At 44.7% G+C, this 14,999-nt stretch overlaps 3 protein-coding genes across 3 annotated transcripts; 2 read left to right on the top strand and 1 right to left on the bottom strand.

Annotated features, from left to right (window-relative positions):
* Window positions 1-6,258: 6,258 nt before the first annotated feature.
* Window positions 6,259-6,695, bottom strand: LOC127229559 (histone H2B type 1-C/E/F/G/I). The gene has a single exon (XM_051194640.1). The coding sequence runs from the start codon at window positions 6,685-6,687 to the stop codon at window positions 6,307-6,309; it is 381 nt and encodes a 126-aa protein (XP_051050597.1). The 5' UTR covers window positions 6,688-6,695; the 3' UTR covers window positions 6,259-6,306.
* A 291-nt stretch (window positions 6,696-6,986) lies between these two features.
* LOC127229555 (histone H2A type 1-F) lies at window positions 6,987-7,448 on the top strand. The gene has a single exon (XM_051194636.1). The coding sequence runs from the start codon at window positions 6,990-6,992 to the stop codon at window positions 7,380-7,382; it is 393 nt and encodes a 130-aa protein (XP_051050593.1). The 5' UTR covers window positions 6,987-6,989; the 3' UTR covers window positions 7,383-7,448.
* A 1,150-nt stretch (window positions 7,449-8,598) lies between these two features.
* LOC127229569 (histone H4) lies at window positions 8,599-8,948 on the top strand. The gene has a single exon (XM_051194650.1). It carries the CDS (start codon window positions 8,599-8,601, stop codon window positions 8,908-8,910), a length of 312 nt encoding a protein of 103 aa, XP_051050607.1. The 3' UTR covers window positions 8,911-8,948.
* The last annotated feature ends 6,051 nt before the right edge of the window (window positions 8,949-14,999 follow it).

The raw sequence follows: 14,999 nt of genomic DNA, 5'->3' as shown, positions 1-14,999 counted from the left end.
GGAGTGACTGTTGCTTATGTATTTCTGCTTCCCACTAGTAGTTTTGAAGTAAAAGTACATATCCATCCCATTAACAAACAGGAGTGTTACTGTGTTTATTTTCTTAGTTTGCAACAAGCCCTGGTAGCTCGGGCTGGCCTCGCTTTCGTCTCAGCTCTTCTGCATCTCCCAAGCAGTGGGCACAGCTGCTCTGTCTTCACGTTTCGCCACTGGCAGTCGTCTGTGGGTGGTTTTCAACCACAGTCCTCTCAGGTTTCCAATGTGAGGGGAACTTTGCCCGAGTTTTTAATGTTCTGAGAGGACTACCCGGACTTTTGCACTTTTTGTCTTTACAGAAATGAGCTCCGGTTCTCTGCAGTTTGCAGACCCAGAATTCCCCGAATGAAGAAAAGGCCAGGTCCCCCGAGGGAGCGGGAGACTCCTGCTGAAACAGCTAATAAAATTTCACTGTTAGCCTTTCTCCCATCCTTCCTCAGAGGGATCTATATCCCTTTACTGGGGTAACTGTATAGACAGACCATCCTTTGTAGGTGCTATTGGATACTGGTTCTGAATCGGCACTCCATCGTGGTTGACCACGATGTGGCCCTTCAGTTAATGTAGAGACCCAGGCAGGTCATTCGGTTAATGGAGCTTCGGCTGAAGTCCAACTTCCAGCGTGTTCCTCACATCTGACCAGCTTTGCTCCTAGATGAGGTTGTGCAGACGCCTGTCTCGTGACAGTGGCTAGATCGATACTGGATCTTCTGGATTTAGGTAGGTCCTGGCCTCCCAGGCCACTGAGGCAAGCTTCCAGCACCTCAACACCTTCAGTGGATGACGCTCTCCACATAGCGCCACCATCTCAGCAAACCACAAATAAAACGGAAACCAGCTAGACTCCTTGTTGGATTTTCTTCAAGGCAACTGTTTTTAGCAAGTGGGGGTTCCCCAAAGGCCGACCGAGAAAGGTCAGGACCAAACTAAAACAACAACAACAACAACAATAAAACAAAATCAACAAAGAGCCCTCTTTTCAAAGATAGTGCATGAGGGAAAATTACAAAATGCTAAACCCCGGAGCAGACAAAGGAAGAGGTCCTTGGGAAAAGGCGGGTGGGTTTCATACCCACGGGAACTTCTTGGACACAACCAGCCAGATGGGAAGACCTAATTCAATCAATTTTCCAAAGCCGATAGGCATCCTTGAGTCTGCAGGGTAGCTGACCTTATGACCTTCTGCGGAGCACCGGTGGATCTGGTACCTGGGACATCAGCAGAGGCTCTGAGACTAGCAGAGCGTGTACTCCCTGTTGTCTCCAGAGCCACCCTCTCAGATCCTGCTGAGGGCACACAATGACCAAGACTAGGAAGAACTAGTTCAGAGGTTCTGTCTCCTCCTTCCTGCATAGCAAAGAAGGGAACAATTGCCCTCAGTCTTTGCTGACTGTGTGCATGGTTAAAAACAATACCCAAACAAACAGCCCCCACCCCTGGAAATCTTCAGTTAGACCACAGATGGCTAGTGTTTTCCACAGGTTTGGCTTCTGCCAGGGCAGAGCCTTCTACAGGTAAGAGTGGACTTCCAGGAAGGTGCCCAAGAATGGGGGTTGGGGAGTGGTGTGTGTGTGTGTGTGTGTGTGTCTGTGGCTGGTGGGGTGGCTGAGTGGAATCTTTCTTCCCCCAGGTGAGTTCTTAACGAAAATTAGAAGAGCATAGAACCTCATGTCCACCTTTGACTCAGTCAGGCATTTCTTTTCTTTTTTAATTTAAATGCTCGTGTGTATTCTTTTCCAGGAATAAGGAGAGCCCAGGAATGTGCCTTTCCTCACTCACAGCTGCACATTGTTTCTAGCAATTGAGGAGGCTCCCTGAGGTATCTGTTTCTGACTTTGGGCCTGCTTGGACCTGTGAGCTCAGGTTTCTGAGGAATGCTAGAGCTGCTTGTGAATGAGTCTGGTGTGTGGGATTAGGGGTTGGTTAAGACTGGGACACATGTAAGGTTCAAGGAATAAGATTACCCAATAATGAAAAACCTAGATGGTCCCACCAAGATTTGAACTGAAATCACTGGATTCAAAATTTAGAGCACCAATCCTTACATCATAGGCACAGGGCCAGCTGGCATGTTGTCCTGAGAAGATTTTCCAGTGGGAACTGAACTCATCCCTCTGCCTGCAGATTTTTAAATGTCATTTTTCACTGAAACTCTACTGCCCTCTCGAGGCATGTGTTGACAACACGTGGGTAGTTTGGCTTCTCTGAAGCATAAAACTGACTTTTCATCACATTTTGCAGGGCAAGGTCAAAGAGGCCAAAGTCTTTCGGTCCAAGGACGGTTCTGCCTCATAGCATGATCCCGAGCCCCTCCCATCTCTGGCGAACGTCCTGTCCGGTTTTCTGGGGAACCTGTCCGGCAGGGAAATCCTTGCTCGCCTGTGCCCTTCCATCGAAGCATCCTCTCAAAGGCAGGGCAGGGCTGGGCAGGGCCTGTATGACTGTTTCTTTTATTCTTTATTTCTTTCAGTCTGCGGTAGTGGTTAAGAGCTAGTGGCTTGGCTGCTTTGCTTATCTGACCATCAACTCGAACCCCAATATCAGTCTGTGTTTTTATTATTCGTGTCGCATACCTCCTTAGTGGGGAGGGCTCATGAATCACCTTCTCCTCCGCATAGGATGCTGTGCAAGCAACCACAGCTGCTGTGAGTCCCTGAGCGTGGCGGCCCTATCACACCCAGAGAAAGCTGCTTCACTCTAGTCTTCCCTGACTTCCGGCCCTCACAGTCTTCCTGCCCCCTCTTCCACAATGGTCCCCGAGACTTACTTAGTTATGAGTGTTTGATAGAGATGTCCCACTTGGCACATATTCTTTGCATTTTCACAACTTGTTGATTTTCTGTGTTAACCACCGCCTATAGGGCATAAAGAAATGTCTCTGAAGAGGCCTGAGAGCTGTGCCAATCTATGGGTAGTAAGTTATGAATTTAGAGGGCAGCTTGATCCTATGTCCATTTCACAGAATAATAGTATTAGGTCCTCTCCTGGGGCCTCTGAGCTCCCCGATGATGGCTTCTTGGCCAGATTTATAGTATCTTCTAATGGAGCCATCCTTAAATCCAATCAGGAAATGGTTGTTCTCCCTTATAATATGTGTGCCTTTATTACACCCCTGGGCATATCTTGCTATACAACTCCGGTCTTACCAGGAAGTTATGATGGCCAACCAGAAGCGATAGCTGTATTTTTTGGGTGGGGGTGAGGGCTGTCTCTGGTATACCTCCTATTGACTACTCAGTAGATGTTTCCCACTTCTGGCAGTAGGTTTTTAATATCAGATGCCTATGGCTTCTGGGAGGAGTGTCAAACCCTCTGTAGTAGGTAGCTCCCATTTAGTTCTTTCCCTGTAATAATCATTTCGCCTTAGTCTGCACTGTTTATTTGTTTTTCCTGTTGTAGAAATTGTCTTTTTGAATCATAAAGCTTCTTGAAAACAGGGTGGTTTTCTACCCCTAACAAGTTCCTGTTCAGGGTTAGTGGTCAAAGGGACTACTGTCTGCGTACCTGTGCTACCACCTCTGTGGCCTCAACATCTCAGACGTTTGCCCTTTGTCACCAAGGGTCTAAAAGTTGTGACTTCTGTCTCACTTCATACGAGGGCCCTACTTTGGAGGGTTAGATTCATCTGCTTAGTCACGCCGGTAGGTTTTCTTGTTTTTCTCCTCTCTTCTTGTGACAGTTCCTACAAAAGTGAAAGTCTTCTACTAAGAATTTTTTTTTTATTTCCTATCCATACAAACACTGATGTTCCAGGTCAGTGTTTCCAAGTAAGTTCTGTCCAAGTAAATTCTAGGGAACACCACTGAGGAAATTCGATGCTACATGTCCTCAAATGTGTTATTGTTTTTAAATTTAAATTTAATTTTTCTTTCCTTCCGCCACCCCTTCAGATTTGAAGGGCAAAGAGATAGAATTTGATCATAATATTTGTGGAAATAAAATAGTCCTATTATTTCAACTCTTTCTAGCCTCCCTAATGTTTTCCAGATATGGGGAAAAAAAAAAAAATCATGATTCCAAATGTACAATGACATAGATACTCCAACAAGTTTCATTACAGGTACATGTGCACAATTGTACTTGGCATACTTAAAATCTCAAAGTTTTGTGACTAGAAAACTTCAGTGTATTGCTGAGTCAAGTCATAATCGTATTACAGCTTTTACAGAAAGAAGTACAGCCATTTTCACTAGAATTTTTTAGGTTTTAGAATTTTCCTTATATTCCTCAGATACAAGGACCCTAATACAGCCTACTTGGTACATTTGATTATTGGATCTTTCCTTTTATTTTCATTTGTGTGAATGTATTTTTATCCGTGTGAATGTATGGCATGTGTGTGGGTGCCCTAGGTGGGAAGTGGGTGTTGGATGCTGAGGAGCTGGAGTTGTAGCTTATTAGCTGTGCAAACTTGGGCAATTTCTTAATGTCACTGAACATGTGTCTTGTGATCTGGAGTTTAGGGCACAAGTGTGATTTACCTTACAAGGGTGCCCTGAAGATAAAGTGACAGTCTGGGTGTGGTGGCATACACCTTTAATCCCAGCACCTTGGAAGCAGAGGCAGAGGCAGAGGCAGAGGCAGAGGCAGAGGCAGAGGCAGAGGCAGGTGGGTGTTTTTAGTTCGAGGCCAGCCTAGTATATACAAAGCAAGCAAGTTGCAGGACAGAGAAACCCTGTCATGAAGAACAACCAGAAAATGAAATGACATAGCAACTATGAAGGATTTTAAAATCATGACATAGCACACTGCAAAGGTCCATGTCAGCATCTGTGTTGTTGTGGATCAGATTGCGTCTAGTCTTGTGAATTACAAACTGTGCCACTGAAAGAGACAACAAAGGCAAAATAAAAGAAAATTAACCTTTTACATGTTTTTCCTTTTCTTTTCTTTTTCTTTGTCTAGCCCCGCCTGTCTTGAAACTCGCTCTGTAGACCAGGCTGGCCTCAAACTCACATTCTCCTGCCTCTGCCTTCCCAGTGCTGGGACTAAAGGCGTGCACCACCACCGCACTGCAACACGTTTTCAAAAACATATATATCAGAGATTGAATTTCAGGGTGTGAAGGATACATGCATACTTAACTCCGATAGCTATTACTACATTTTCCTTCAAAGTTTTTTGTTTGTTTGTTTGTTTGTTTGTTTGTCCCCCGCCCCCCCCCCCCCCCCCCCACCCCCCGCCTCCCGCCTCCCACCCCCCCGCCCCCCCGCCCCTTCTTCTTTTATCAATTTACAGGCTACCAGCATGGCTGAGCACAATGGTCAGGGAGGCTTATTCATGATTTTCCGTTTCTATCCTATCAAGATTATTAGGTGAATAGTAGACATGTTTACTACATAGCAAACGGCCTAGGCGATAGAGGTGGCTTTGGTGGTTAGCAAGAACACTAAAAACTGTACTTTAGCATCTTGAAAAGTCACTAATTGGGAGAAAGTGAGATGTTAACTTACTGGTCACTAAACAAAACCCAGTGATTTCGCCTACTCTTTGCAGGTGTGGGTGATGCTCTGAAGGCATATTTATTCTACAGAGGAACACCCAGTGACTAATAAAGCTGGGACCTAAAGCTATAGTCTTTCCATTCCTAAACCAACCTAGGTTGTAAGGTTCTTATTTTCCTTCAGTTTTGACACCTACATCTTGGTAGGTAACAAGCGCAAAAGCATCTCGGTGGATCTTTTTCCTTGCCTAAAATACTTACACTTCTCTTTACCCTGGAAATACAGACAGCAACCCAGGGAACCAATAGCCTGCAATATTCCCCGACCGATCGTGTCCCGGAGTACTCACTGATCCTCCAAGCAAATACGGTTAATATTTACTGTGTCCGCTTATTCATTTGGGTGCCCCGTCTCCCAGCAGAAGATTTCACTGCCCCAAAGCATCCCCTTTAAGGAAAATGAACAGTTGCCTTACTCACTGCCCTAACCATTTTAGGTTTGCCAACAATTTTCAGCATGGCCCGGTAAGTAACGCCAAGACCAGGGACCTTAGCAGCTGCCTTTCCCGTATCCTTCACTTATTGGCAATCAATATTAACAGGCAGAGCAGAGCGTCTCCTAGGAAACCCGGTACCGTAAACCCAGGACGGGAGGGGAGGAGACCTGCTGAACGCTAAAAGCAACAAAAAGTTAACACGTCCTCACGTACAGTACAGTACCTGAAACGGACTGGCTACAGGAAGACGTATGTGCAGCAGCTTCTTTTCGTTGAAAACTGTAGGTGGCTCTGAAAAGAGCCTTTGTGTCAAGAGCGAGTTCACCGAGCTCACTTGGAGCTGGTGTACTTGGTGACGGCCTTGGTGCCCTCGGACACGGCGTGCTTGGCCAGCTCCCCGGGCAGCAGCAGGCGCACGGCCGTCTGGATCTCCCGGGACGTGATGGTCGAGCGCTTGTTGTAATGCGCCAGGCGGGAAGCCTCGCCCGCGATGCGCTCGAAGATGTCGTTGACGAACGAGTTCATGATGCCCATGGCCTTGGAGGAGATGCCCGTGTCGGGGTGCACCTGCTTCAGCACCTTGTACACGTACACCGAGTAGCTCTCCTTGCGGCTGCGCTTGCGCTTCTTGCCGTCCTTCTTCTGCGCCTTGGTCACGGCCTTCTTGGAGCCCTTCTTCGGGGCGGGCGCGGACTTTACAGGCTCAGGCATCTTGACAGACCAACTCCTGGAGCTCCAACGGCCAGAGTGCCGGCCGGTACCTTTTTATAAGCCGTTATTCAAATGAGTCTTAGAAAGTTCCACTTGTGATTGGGCGATGCGTCTGTGACGTCATCTAAAGCTATGGCCCAATCGAAATACGCGTTGGCACAAACCCTTCCCATTGGTGTAAATGAGAAGAAGAAGCCAGCCAATCGCACGGGTTCTTTTTCGCGCCCAGAGGACACTATAAGGGCCAAGCTCTTGCCCCTTCAGACTCTACTCAGTTGTTGAACGGCTGTTCCTTTTCTGCCATGTCTGGACGCGGCAAGCAGGGCGGCAAGGCTCGCGCCAAGGCCAAGACCCGATCCTCCCGGGCCGGCCTGCAGTTCCCCGTGGGCCGTGTGCACCGCCTCCTCCGCAAGGGCAACTACTCGGAGCGGGTGGGCGCCGGCGCCCCGGTGTACCTGGCGGCCGTGCTGGAGTACCTGACTGCCGAGATCCTGGAGCTGGCCGGCAACGCGGCCCGCGACAACAAGAAGACGCGCATCATCCCGCGCCACCTGCAGCTGGCCATCCGCAACGACGAGGAGCTCAACAAGCTGCTGGGCCGCGTGACGATCGCGCAGGGCGGCGTCCTGCCCAACATCCAGGCCGTGCTGCTGCCCAAGAAGACCGAGAGCCACCACAAGCCCAAAGGAAAATGAGCTGCTAATTCGACCAAAATCACTCCAAAAGTCAGACCAACGGCTCTTTTCAGAGCCATCCACAAATGTCTTTTTGAAGCGCTGGACACTTGTACAGCACAACGACAGTTTGTGCAGTTACATTTTCTTAGGACTGCGATTTGTGCCCTCGGGACAGTGTTGTGGCAAGTTTGGGCCTACGTTTTAGAACCTAAGGTTTAGTCTATCTACATTTCCCTGACAGCTTCCCATCTGGGGTTTACCATTAGGCGTCACATAATAGTTCGTAGTTGTCTCTCTTGTGTACTTAAGTCACACCTGTTTCAACTATGGAGTTAAAGCATTTAAGTGTTGACAATCTCTTGGTTGCCGCGTTTATGTTTTAAACCCAGAAGCTGCGGAGTTTGTATTTTTCCCGACACAGGCTTTTCAGTGCGTAGGCCTAGCTGTCATGGAGCTCACCCTGGCCTCCTGCTGAACACATCCGCCTTGGGGGTCACCGGGGCGGGCTAACAAACTTGATTTGTGTTTGTTTTTCGAGGTCGGGGTTCTCTGTGAAGCCAGGGCTGACCAAGCTGGCCAGATCCGCCTGCCTCCGGGGTCGAAGGGGTGCGTCACCACCGCCCTGTTGTGTAGCATCAATGAATGAAACTACTTCTTGTCATTATCATTAGATGATTCGGTCCTTGAACTATAGCTTTAGAGTTAAATAGCATACTTCATGCCCCAGTGGTGGGAAGAATATAAGTGTAGACGCTACATGTTTTTTAAAGAGTTTGTTTATTACGTATATACAGCTGTCCTCGAACTCACAGATATCTGCCTGCCTCTGCCTCCTGAGCGCAGGGATCAAAGGAGTGCGCCACCAACGACCGTCCTGTTTGTATATTCTATAATGAGTTTTGTTTTTGTTTTGTAAGGACACGACAGGGAACCCATTCAACGAAAACGGTAAAAAGCTCTTTAAAAATTCGCAAACATTAAGAGTCCGCACCTGACTCTTCCGTTGCTCGATGCATCCAAGTTAAATAAACATGGTCGTATATAAATAGTACTAAAAGGAAAACGTTAAGTGTGTTAAATTGGCGCCGAGGGCCCCTACACCCCCCGCCTCCCCCAGGCACAAGCACTTCCCGCCACTGCGCTTCCTGTTTTCACTCCGGTCCGCACGTTCCCTATAAGAGCGAACTGCTGTCTTGCCTTTGCCGTCAGTCGGATCCCTTTCTCAGCTCAGAGCATGTCTGGTCGCGGCAAGGGTGGTAAAGGCCTGGGCAAGGGCGGCGCCAAGCGCCACCGCAAGGTCCTCCGCGACAACATCCAGGGCATCACCAAGCCCGCCATCCGCCGCCTGGCTCGCCGTGGCGGAGTCAAGCGCATCTCCGGCCTCATCTACGAGGAGACCCGCGGGGTGCTGAAGGTGTTCCTGGAGAACGTGATCCGCGACGCGGTCACCTACACGGAGCACGCCAAGCGCAAGACCGTCACTGCCATGGACGTGGTCTACGCGCTCAAGCGCCAGGGCCGCACCCTCTACGGCTTCGGTGGCTGAGCTGCTCAGCTTTCTTTGTCCTTTATTCTTTCTCTTCTCTAAAGGCCCTTTTCAGGGCCAATCACTCGACTCCCTAAAGAGCTGCAGCACTGGCGAGTGCCGCACTCCCAGGACCCCTCAGCATGTATGTGAGTAGTGCATAGTTGTGGCGTTCCTATTTATTGGTTTTTACCTTGTTACTAACTGGGATTTTCAGGCACCAGTATATTGTTCAAAAGCCTGTTCTTCCCATTGTGCCTCGTTTGGCTTAGCATCAAAGTGGTAGCGTGCATATAAAAGGTTAACATTTTACATCTGTCCGAGGTTTTAAGCCTTATAGAACTATCTTAATCCCAGCACCTGGGAGGCAGATGTTGCTGTAGCTGAGTTCCAGTCGGGCCTGGTCTATAGAACGAGTTCCAGGACAGCCAGGGTACACAGAAAAACCCTGTTTCTGTTTGGGAAACTAAACACAAGCCTGCAAAAACCCACATGAAACTTTATTTGCAGTCGGCTCACGGGGGGAAATTCCCACATATTTAACTTATATATTTAAGTGTATGGTGATTAACTATGTATAATTTATAAAATCTTGCCTGAAGATTCAGAAAGCAAAGTCAGCAACAAGCCATTGAAACCAAGTATACACCTTTAATCTCCAGAGCCACAAATTAAAAGGTAGTGCACTCTTATAATCCTAGATCTCAAGATTAAGAGTATAGACCTGAGTTCAAGGCCACCCAGAGATAAATGCAATTGACTCTGTCTCAAAGAATAACAGACCATATACCTTTAAGTCCCGCACTAGAGGGGTATAAAAGATAGAATCAGAGTCTTCAGTATTCAGTACATTCATTTTCCATTCATGCTGAGGGGAAGTTACAGTCTGTGCCTTGGTTAGAGCTCATGGAGACAGGATCAGCCCATTCAGTATGAGGTAGAGGTAAGAATCTAGTGGCCAGCTGCTTTGCTTTTCTGTTATTCAGCTTGAAGTTTGAACCCCAATATCAGTCTCAGGACTTTTATTAACTCATGTTACACTACTGTACCCAGCAAAATTTTCAATCAGCATAGATGGATAAAACAAGATATTTCAAGATAAAGTCATATTTTAACAGTATCTATCCACAAATCCAGCCCTATAGAAGGAAGGACTCCAACACAAGGAAGTGAACTACACCCAGGAAAACACAGTCAATAGATAATCTCACATCAGCAAAACCCAAAGGAGGAAACACATACACACAGCTGATCAAGCTGACAGATTTTATTTTCTCAGGGAAGACTTATATAGGACCATAGGCAGGATGTGAGCAGGGTTTGCACGTTACCAGGTCATGGGCACTGGCATGTAGACAGAGTGAGAAGGTCAGTAGAAGGAATACCCTAAGTTGTTTAGCTAACATTTAATTGGCTGTAAATTGCAGCAGGAGAGATATCCCTGAGCTATTCTTTAGCTGGCAGTGAAACTGAAAGCCTGTACCTTGGAATGTTCTGCTGAACATCCTGTTTATTTCTTAAGAGGCAGTAATTTTCTATCTCAGAGGCCTGAGGTTGTGAGGATGGTGATGATCCCCAACAGAAAAGAACACTCCATACTTATCAAAAATTACATTTCAATTATCAACATGTATGCCTCAAATGCAAGGACACCCACATTTACAAAAGAAACATTACTAAATCTTAAATCACACATAGATCCTCACACATGTATTATGGGAGACTTCAATATCCCACTCTCACCAATAGTCAGGTCACCCAGACATACATTAAACAGAGAATAATGGAGTTAAACTTCATAAACCAAATGGACCTATCAGATATCTACAGAACATAAACATAAACAATATACCATTTTCTCAGCACCTCATGGAACATTATCCAAAACTGACCACATACTCTGTCACAAAACAAGTATCAACAGATATAAAAAGAAAATTGAAATAATACCTTGCATCCTCTCAGACCACTACAGATTAAAACTGGGTTTAAACAATGACAGAAACAACAAAAAGGCTACAAACTCATGAAAACTGAATACTCTATACTGAATAAGTGCTGGGTCAAGGCAGAGGCAAAGAAGTAAACTACAGACTTACTAGAATTCAATGAAAAGTAATGAACAATGTAGTGAGATATTCAATTTGTCCTCACCTGTGGCACAGACCACGCCCATTGGGGGTGGAGACAGGGGCTGATGTTAGCTGGGGAAATAAGTCTGAGGAGGGGGCTCTCTTGCTTTCAGCGCAGGGACAGGAATACATCTGGAGGCATCCTTGGAACCAGGAACCTGCTGGTGTTCATCTGTCTATCTTGTAAGTTATTACTCCCTGAATAAACATCTATTTGGCCTGTTTTTTCATGATCATTATTAAACATCAATAGAATATACCTAGACTTAGGGGACAAAATAAAAGCTGTGTTAAGAGGAAAATGTATAGTACTAAGTGCCTTAATAAAGAAATTGGGGAAAATCTTATGCCAGCAACTTAACAGCACTACTGAAAGCTCTAGAACAAAAGTGGAGAAGATTGTAGAAAATGATCAAACTGGGGGCTGAAATCAATAAAATAGAAATAAAGAAAACAATATAAAGAATCAATGAAACAAAGAGTTTGTTCTTTGAGGAAATCAACAAGATAGATAAACTCTCATTCAAACTAACTAACAGAAAGGGAATATCCAATTTAACAAAATCAGAAACAAAAAGGAGGACTTAACAGGCATTGAGGAAATCCAGACAATCATTAGGTCATATTTCACAAAATTGGAAAATCTAAAAGAAATAGAAAAATTTCTTGATAGTTAACACCAAAGTTAAATCAATATCAGATAAACAATTTAAATAGAACTTTAACCCCTAAAGAAATAGAACCAGTCATTAAATGTCTACCAACCAAAAATAAAAATATAAAGGGGGTGGGGATAGGCAGATGATTTTATCAAAGAATTCTATTAGACTTTCAAAAAAGAGCAAATACCAGTACTCTTTAATTTTTCCACAAAATAGAAACAGAAGTAACATTGTTAAATACATTTTATTAGGGCAGAGTCACCCTGATACCCAAAGTACACACTCAACAAAAAAAATTACAGATGAGTTGCCTCATGAACACTGATGCAAAAATAATCATGAACTGAATCCAACAACACATCAATAGATCATCCACCACAATCAACTAGGATTCATCCCAGACATGCAGGGATGGTTGAACATGCAAAAACTGTTAATGTAATCCACCACATAAACTAACTGAAAGAAAACACAAACACACACACACACACACACACACACACACACACACCCATCTCATTAGATGCTAAAAAAGTCTTTGACAAAATCCAACACCCCTTGCTGATAAAAGTCTTGGACAGATCAGGTCTACAAGTAACATCTAAACATAAAAAAGATAACTTACAGCAATTTATAAACAATATGAAATTAAATAGAGAGAAACTTGAAGCATTTCACGAAAATCAGAACAAGATAAGGTTGCTCACTCTCTCAATATCTATTCAATATTATACTTGAAGTTCTAGCTAGAGCAATAAGACAACTAAAAGAGATCAAAGGGATACAAATGGGAAAGGAAGAGGTCAGTGTATCGATATTTGCAGATAATATGATAGTATACATAAATAACCCCCAAAATTCTACCAGGAAACTCCTACAACTGATAAACACCTTCACCAACATGGCTGCATACAAGATTAACAAAACAAAACAAAATTAAAAAAAAAATCAGTAGCCTTCCTATATACAAATGACAAAAGAACTGAGAATGAAATTAGGAAAACAATATCCATAAATAACATAGAGTATCTTGGGGTAATTGTAACCAAGTAAGTGAAAGAACTGAATGACAGGAACAAGTCTTTGAAGAAAGAAATTGGAGAAGATGTCAGAAGATGGAAAGATCTCCCATGCTCACGGATTGGTAGGAGTAACATAGTAAAAATGGCCATCCTACCAAAAGTAATCTACACATTCAGTGAAATCACCATTAAAATCTCAACAAAATTCTTTACAGACCTTGAAAGAACAATATTCAACTTCATATAGAAAAACAAAACAAAAACAACAACAACAACAAAAACCAAAACAAACAACAACAAAAAACTCAGAGTTGTAGTGAGATATTTACTTTGTCTCCTTCTGTGGCACTGACCACGCCCATTGGGGTGGAGCCATGGGCAGAAGTGACCTGTGGAAGGAGTTCTGAGGAAGAGCCGGGAAAGCTCTTTTGCTGGCTGGACTCGGACAGGAGAGCATCTGGTGGAACTTGCTGGTGTTCATCTGTCTAGGTTGTAAGTTATTTCTCTCTGAATAAACATCTATTTGGCCTATTTGTTTATCCTGATCCTTATTGAACCACAATACAGAATGGCTCAAACAGTCCTGGCCTGGACAATAAGAGAACTTCAAGAGAAATCACTATCACTGATTTCAAGCTTTACTATATATAGAGCTCTAGTAATAAAAAACAATTGGTATTGGCACAAAGTCAGGTGGATCAATGGAATAGAATCAAAGACACAGACATAAATACACACACCTATGAACACCTGAAGTTTGATAAAGAAGTCAAAATTATACAATGGGAGAAGAATACTTTTCAACAAATGATGCTGTAATAACTGGATGTCTGAATATACAAGTATGCAAATAGACCCATATCTATCACCCTGAGTATTGGACCTGCTTGCACACAACAGAAGAGAACCTTGGTCCTGTACCCTCCAGGAGAGGGAGAGACCTCACAGTCAACAACAGAAAGATCAGTATTGTAGGAATTAAGACCTCAGCGAAGAATTCACTCCCCCTCCTGCTGCCCTCAGGGCAGGCAGCTGTATCTGCTGGAAAACAGGAGACATGTTTTCTAATGCAAAATGCTAATGCTCTTTTGGCTTACAGCAGCCCTGAACGCACCCTAACCTGTCCTTGGAACCTGAGATAACCATCCCCTCTGCTTCCCCCTTCTCCATCTGGTGCCAGGGTATATAAACCAGCCCCCAGAGTAAAGTAAAAGATAATAAAAAGCCTTGTTAACATCAAGCAAGAGTCCTGTGTGATCAGCCTCGACACCTTCAGCAGTTTCTCAGTCTTCAACAGCAGCACAAGCGCTGCAATTGGAGGTCCTCACTGAGATTCTGAAAGCAAGGTAAGTGGACAGGGTTGTCCCTTGTGCAGGCAGGGACGTATTGGGGTAAATAACGAAAGAAAGAAAAAAGAGAGATGGGGAATTCAACCGGAAAGGTTGAATTAGAATTTCAATTAAAGGAACTTCTAGAGGAACAGGGAACTGCAGTAAAGACAGAAACCCTGGAAGGCTTTTTAAAATCCATTCAACGGGCTAGCCCTTGGTTTATAACGTGCAGAGGCCTGAATTGCCTGATGGATGGATGCTCTTTATCATATCTTCAGGAGCTAATTTTAATAACCCAAATAGCCTAGCCTTTTGCTGTCTTTTTTTAGGCAGCACCCTGTAATTTTTCCTAAGGTTATAAATGAGGCTCCCCTTCAAGGAACATGCTCCATGTTTACAGATGTCTCCTCTAAGGGTTTTGCTGTAGTAATTTCTAGTCAAATGCAAAAGAGGACAGCTACAGGGCAAATGCTGCCCGGGCTGCTGAATTGGTTGCTTGCATAATGGCTTTTCAGTTGTTTGATAAAGAATCTTTTAATATATATACTTATAGCATTTATGTTGCTAATATTGTAAAGCCATTAGAGACTTCTCCATATGTCCTTCCCACCTCTCAAGTTCATTCTCTTCTAGTTAAGCTTCAACATCTTATCTGGCAGCGGATACACCCTGCATTTGTGAGGTACATACGTGTCCATACAGGCCTCCCAGGACCCCTTGCCCAAGGCAATCAACTTGCTGATTCTTTAACCAGGCCCCCAATAGTCATGTTCACAGAGGAGCAACACACTCGCCAGTTTTATGAGCGGTATCACCTAAATGCATGCTCTCTTAAGTTTCATACTAACTGCTCCTTACGTGTTGCCACTCAAATTACTTCTCCATGCCCTGATTGTGCCCCTTACCATAATTCCCCCAATGAGGGGGTGAATCCCCCAGGACTAAGGGCTAACAATATTTGAC

This window comes from Phodopus roborovskii, unplaced genomic scaffold (genome assembly GCF_943737965.1).
Source record: "Phodopus roborovskii unplaced genomic scaffold, PHOROB, whole genome shotgun sequence".
Lineage (NCBI taxonomy): Eukaryota > Metazoa > Chordata > Mammalia > Rodentia > Cricetidae > Phodopus > Phodopus roborovskii.
This window is presented reverse-complemented; position numbering and strand designations above follow the sequence as displayed.

Coding starts and splice junctions, on each gene's coding strand:
- LOC127229559 (XM_051194640.1), bottom strand. CDS start 6,687: ATGCCTGAGCCTGTAAAGTCCGCGCCCGCCCCGAAGAAGGGCTCCAAG.
- LOC127229555 (XM_051194636.1), top strand. CDS start 6,990: ATGTCTGGACGCGGCAAGCAGGGCGGCAAGGCTCGCGCCAAGGCCAAG.
- LOC127229569 (XM_051194650.1), top strand. CDS start 8,599: ATGTCTGGTCGCGGCAAGGGTGGTAAAGGCCTGGGCAAGGGCGGCGCC.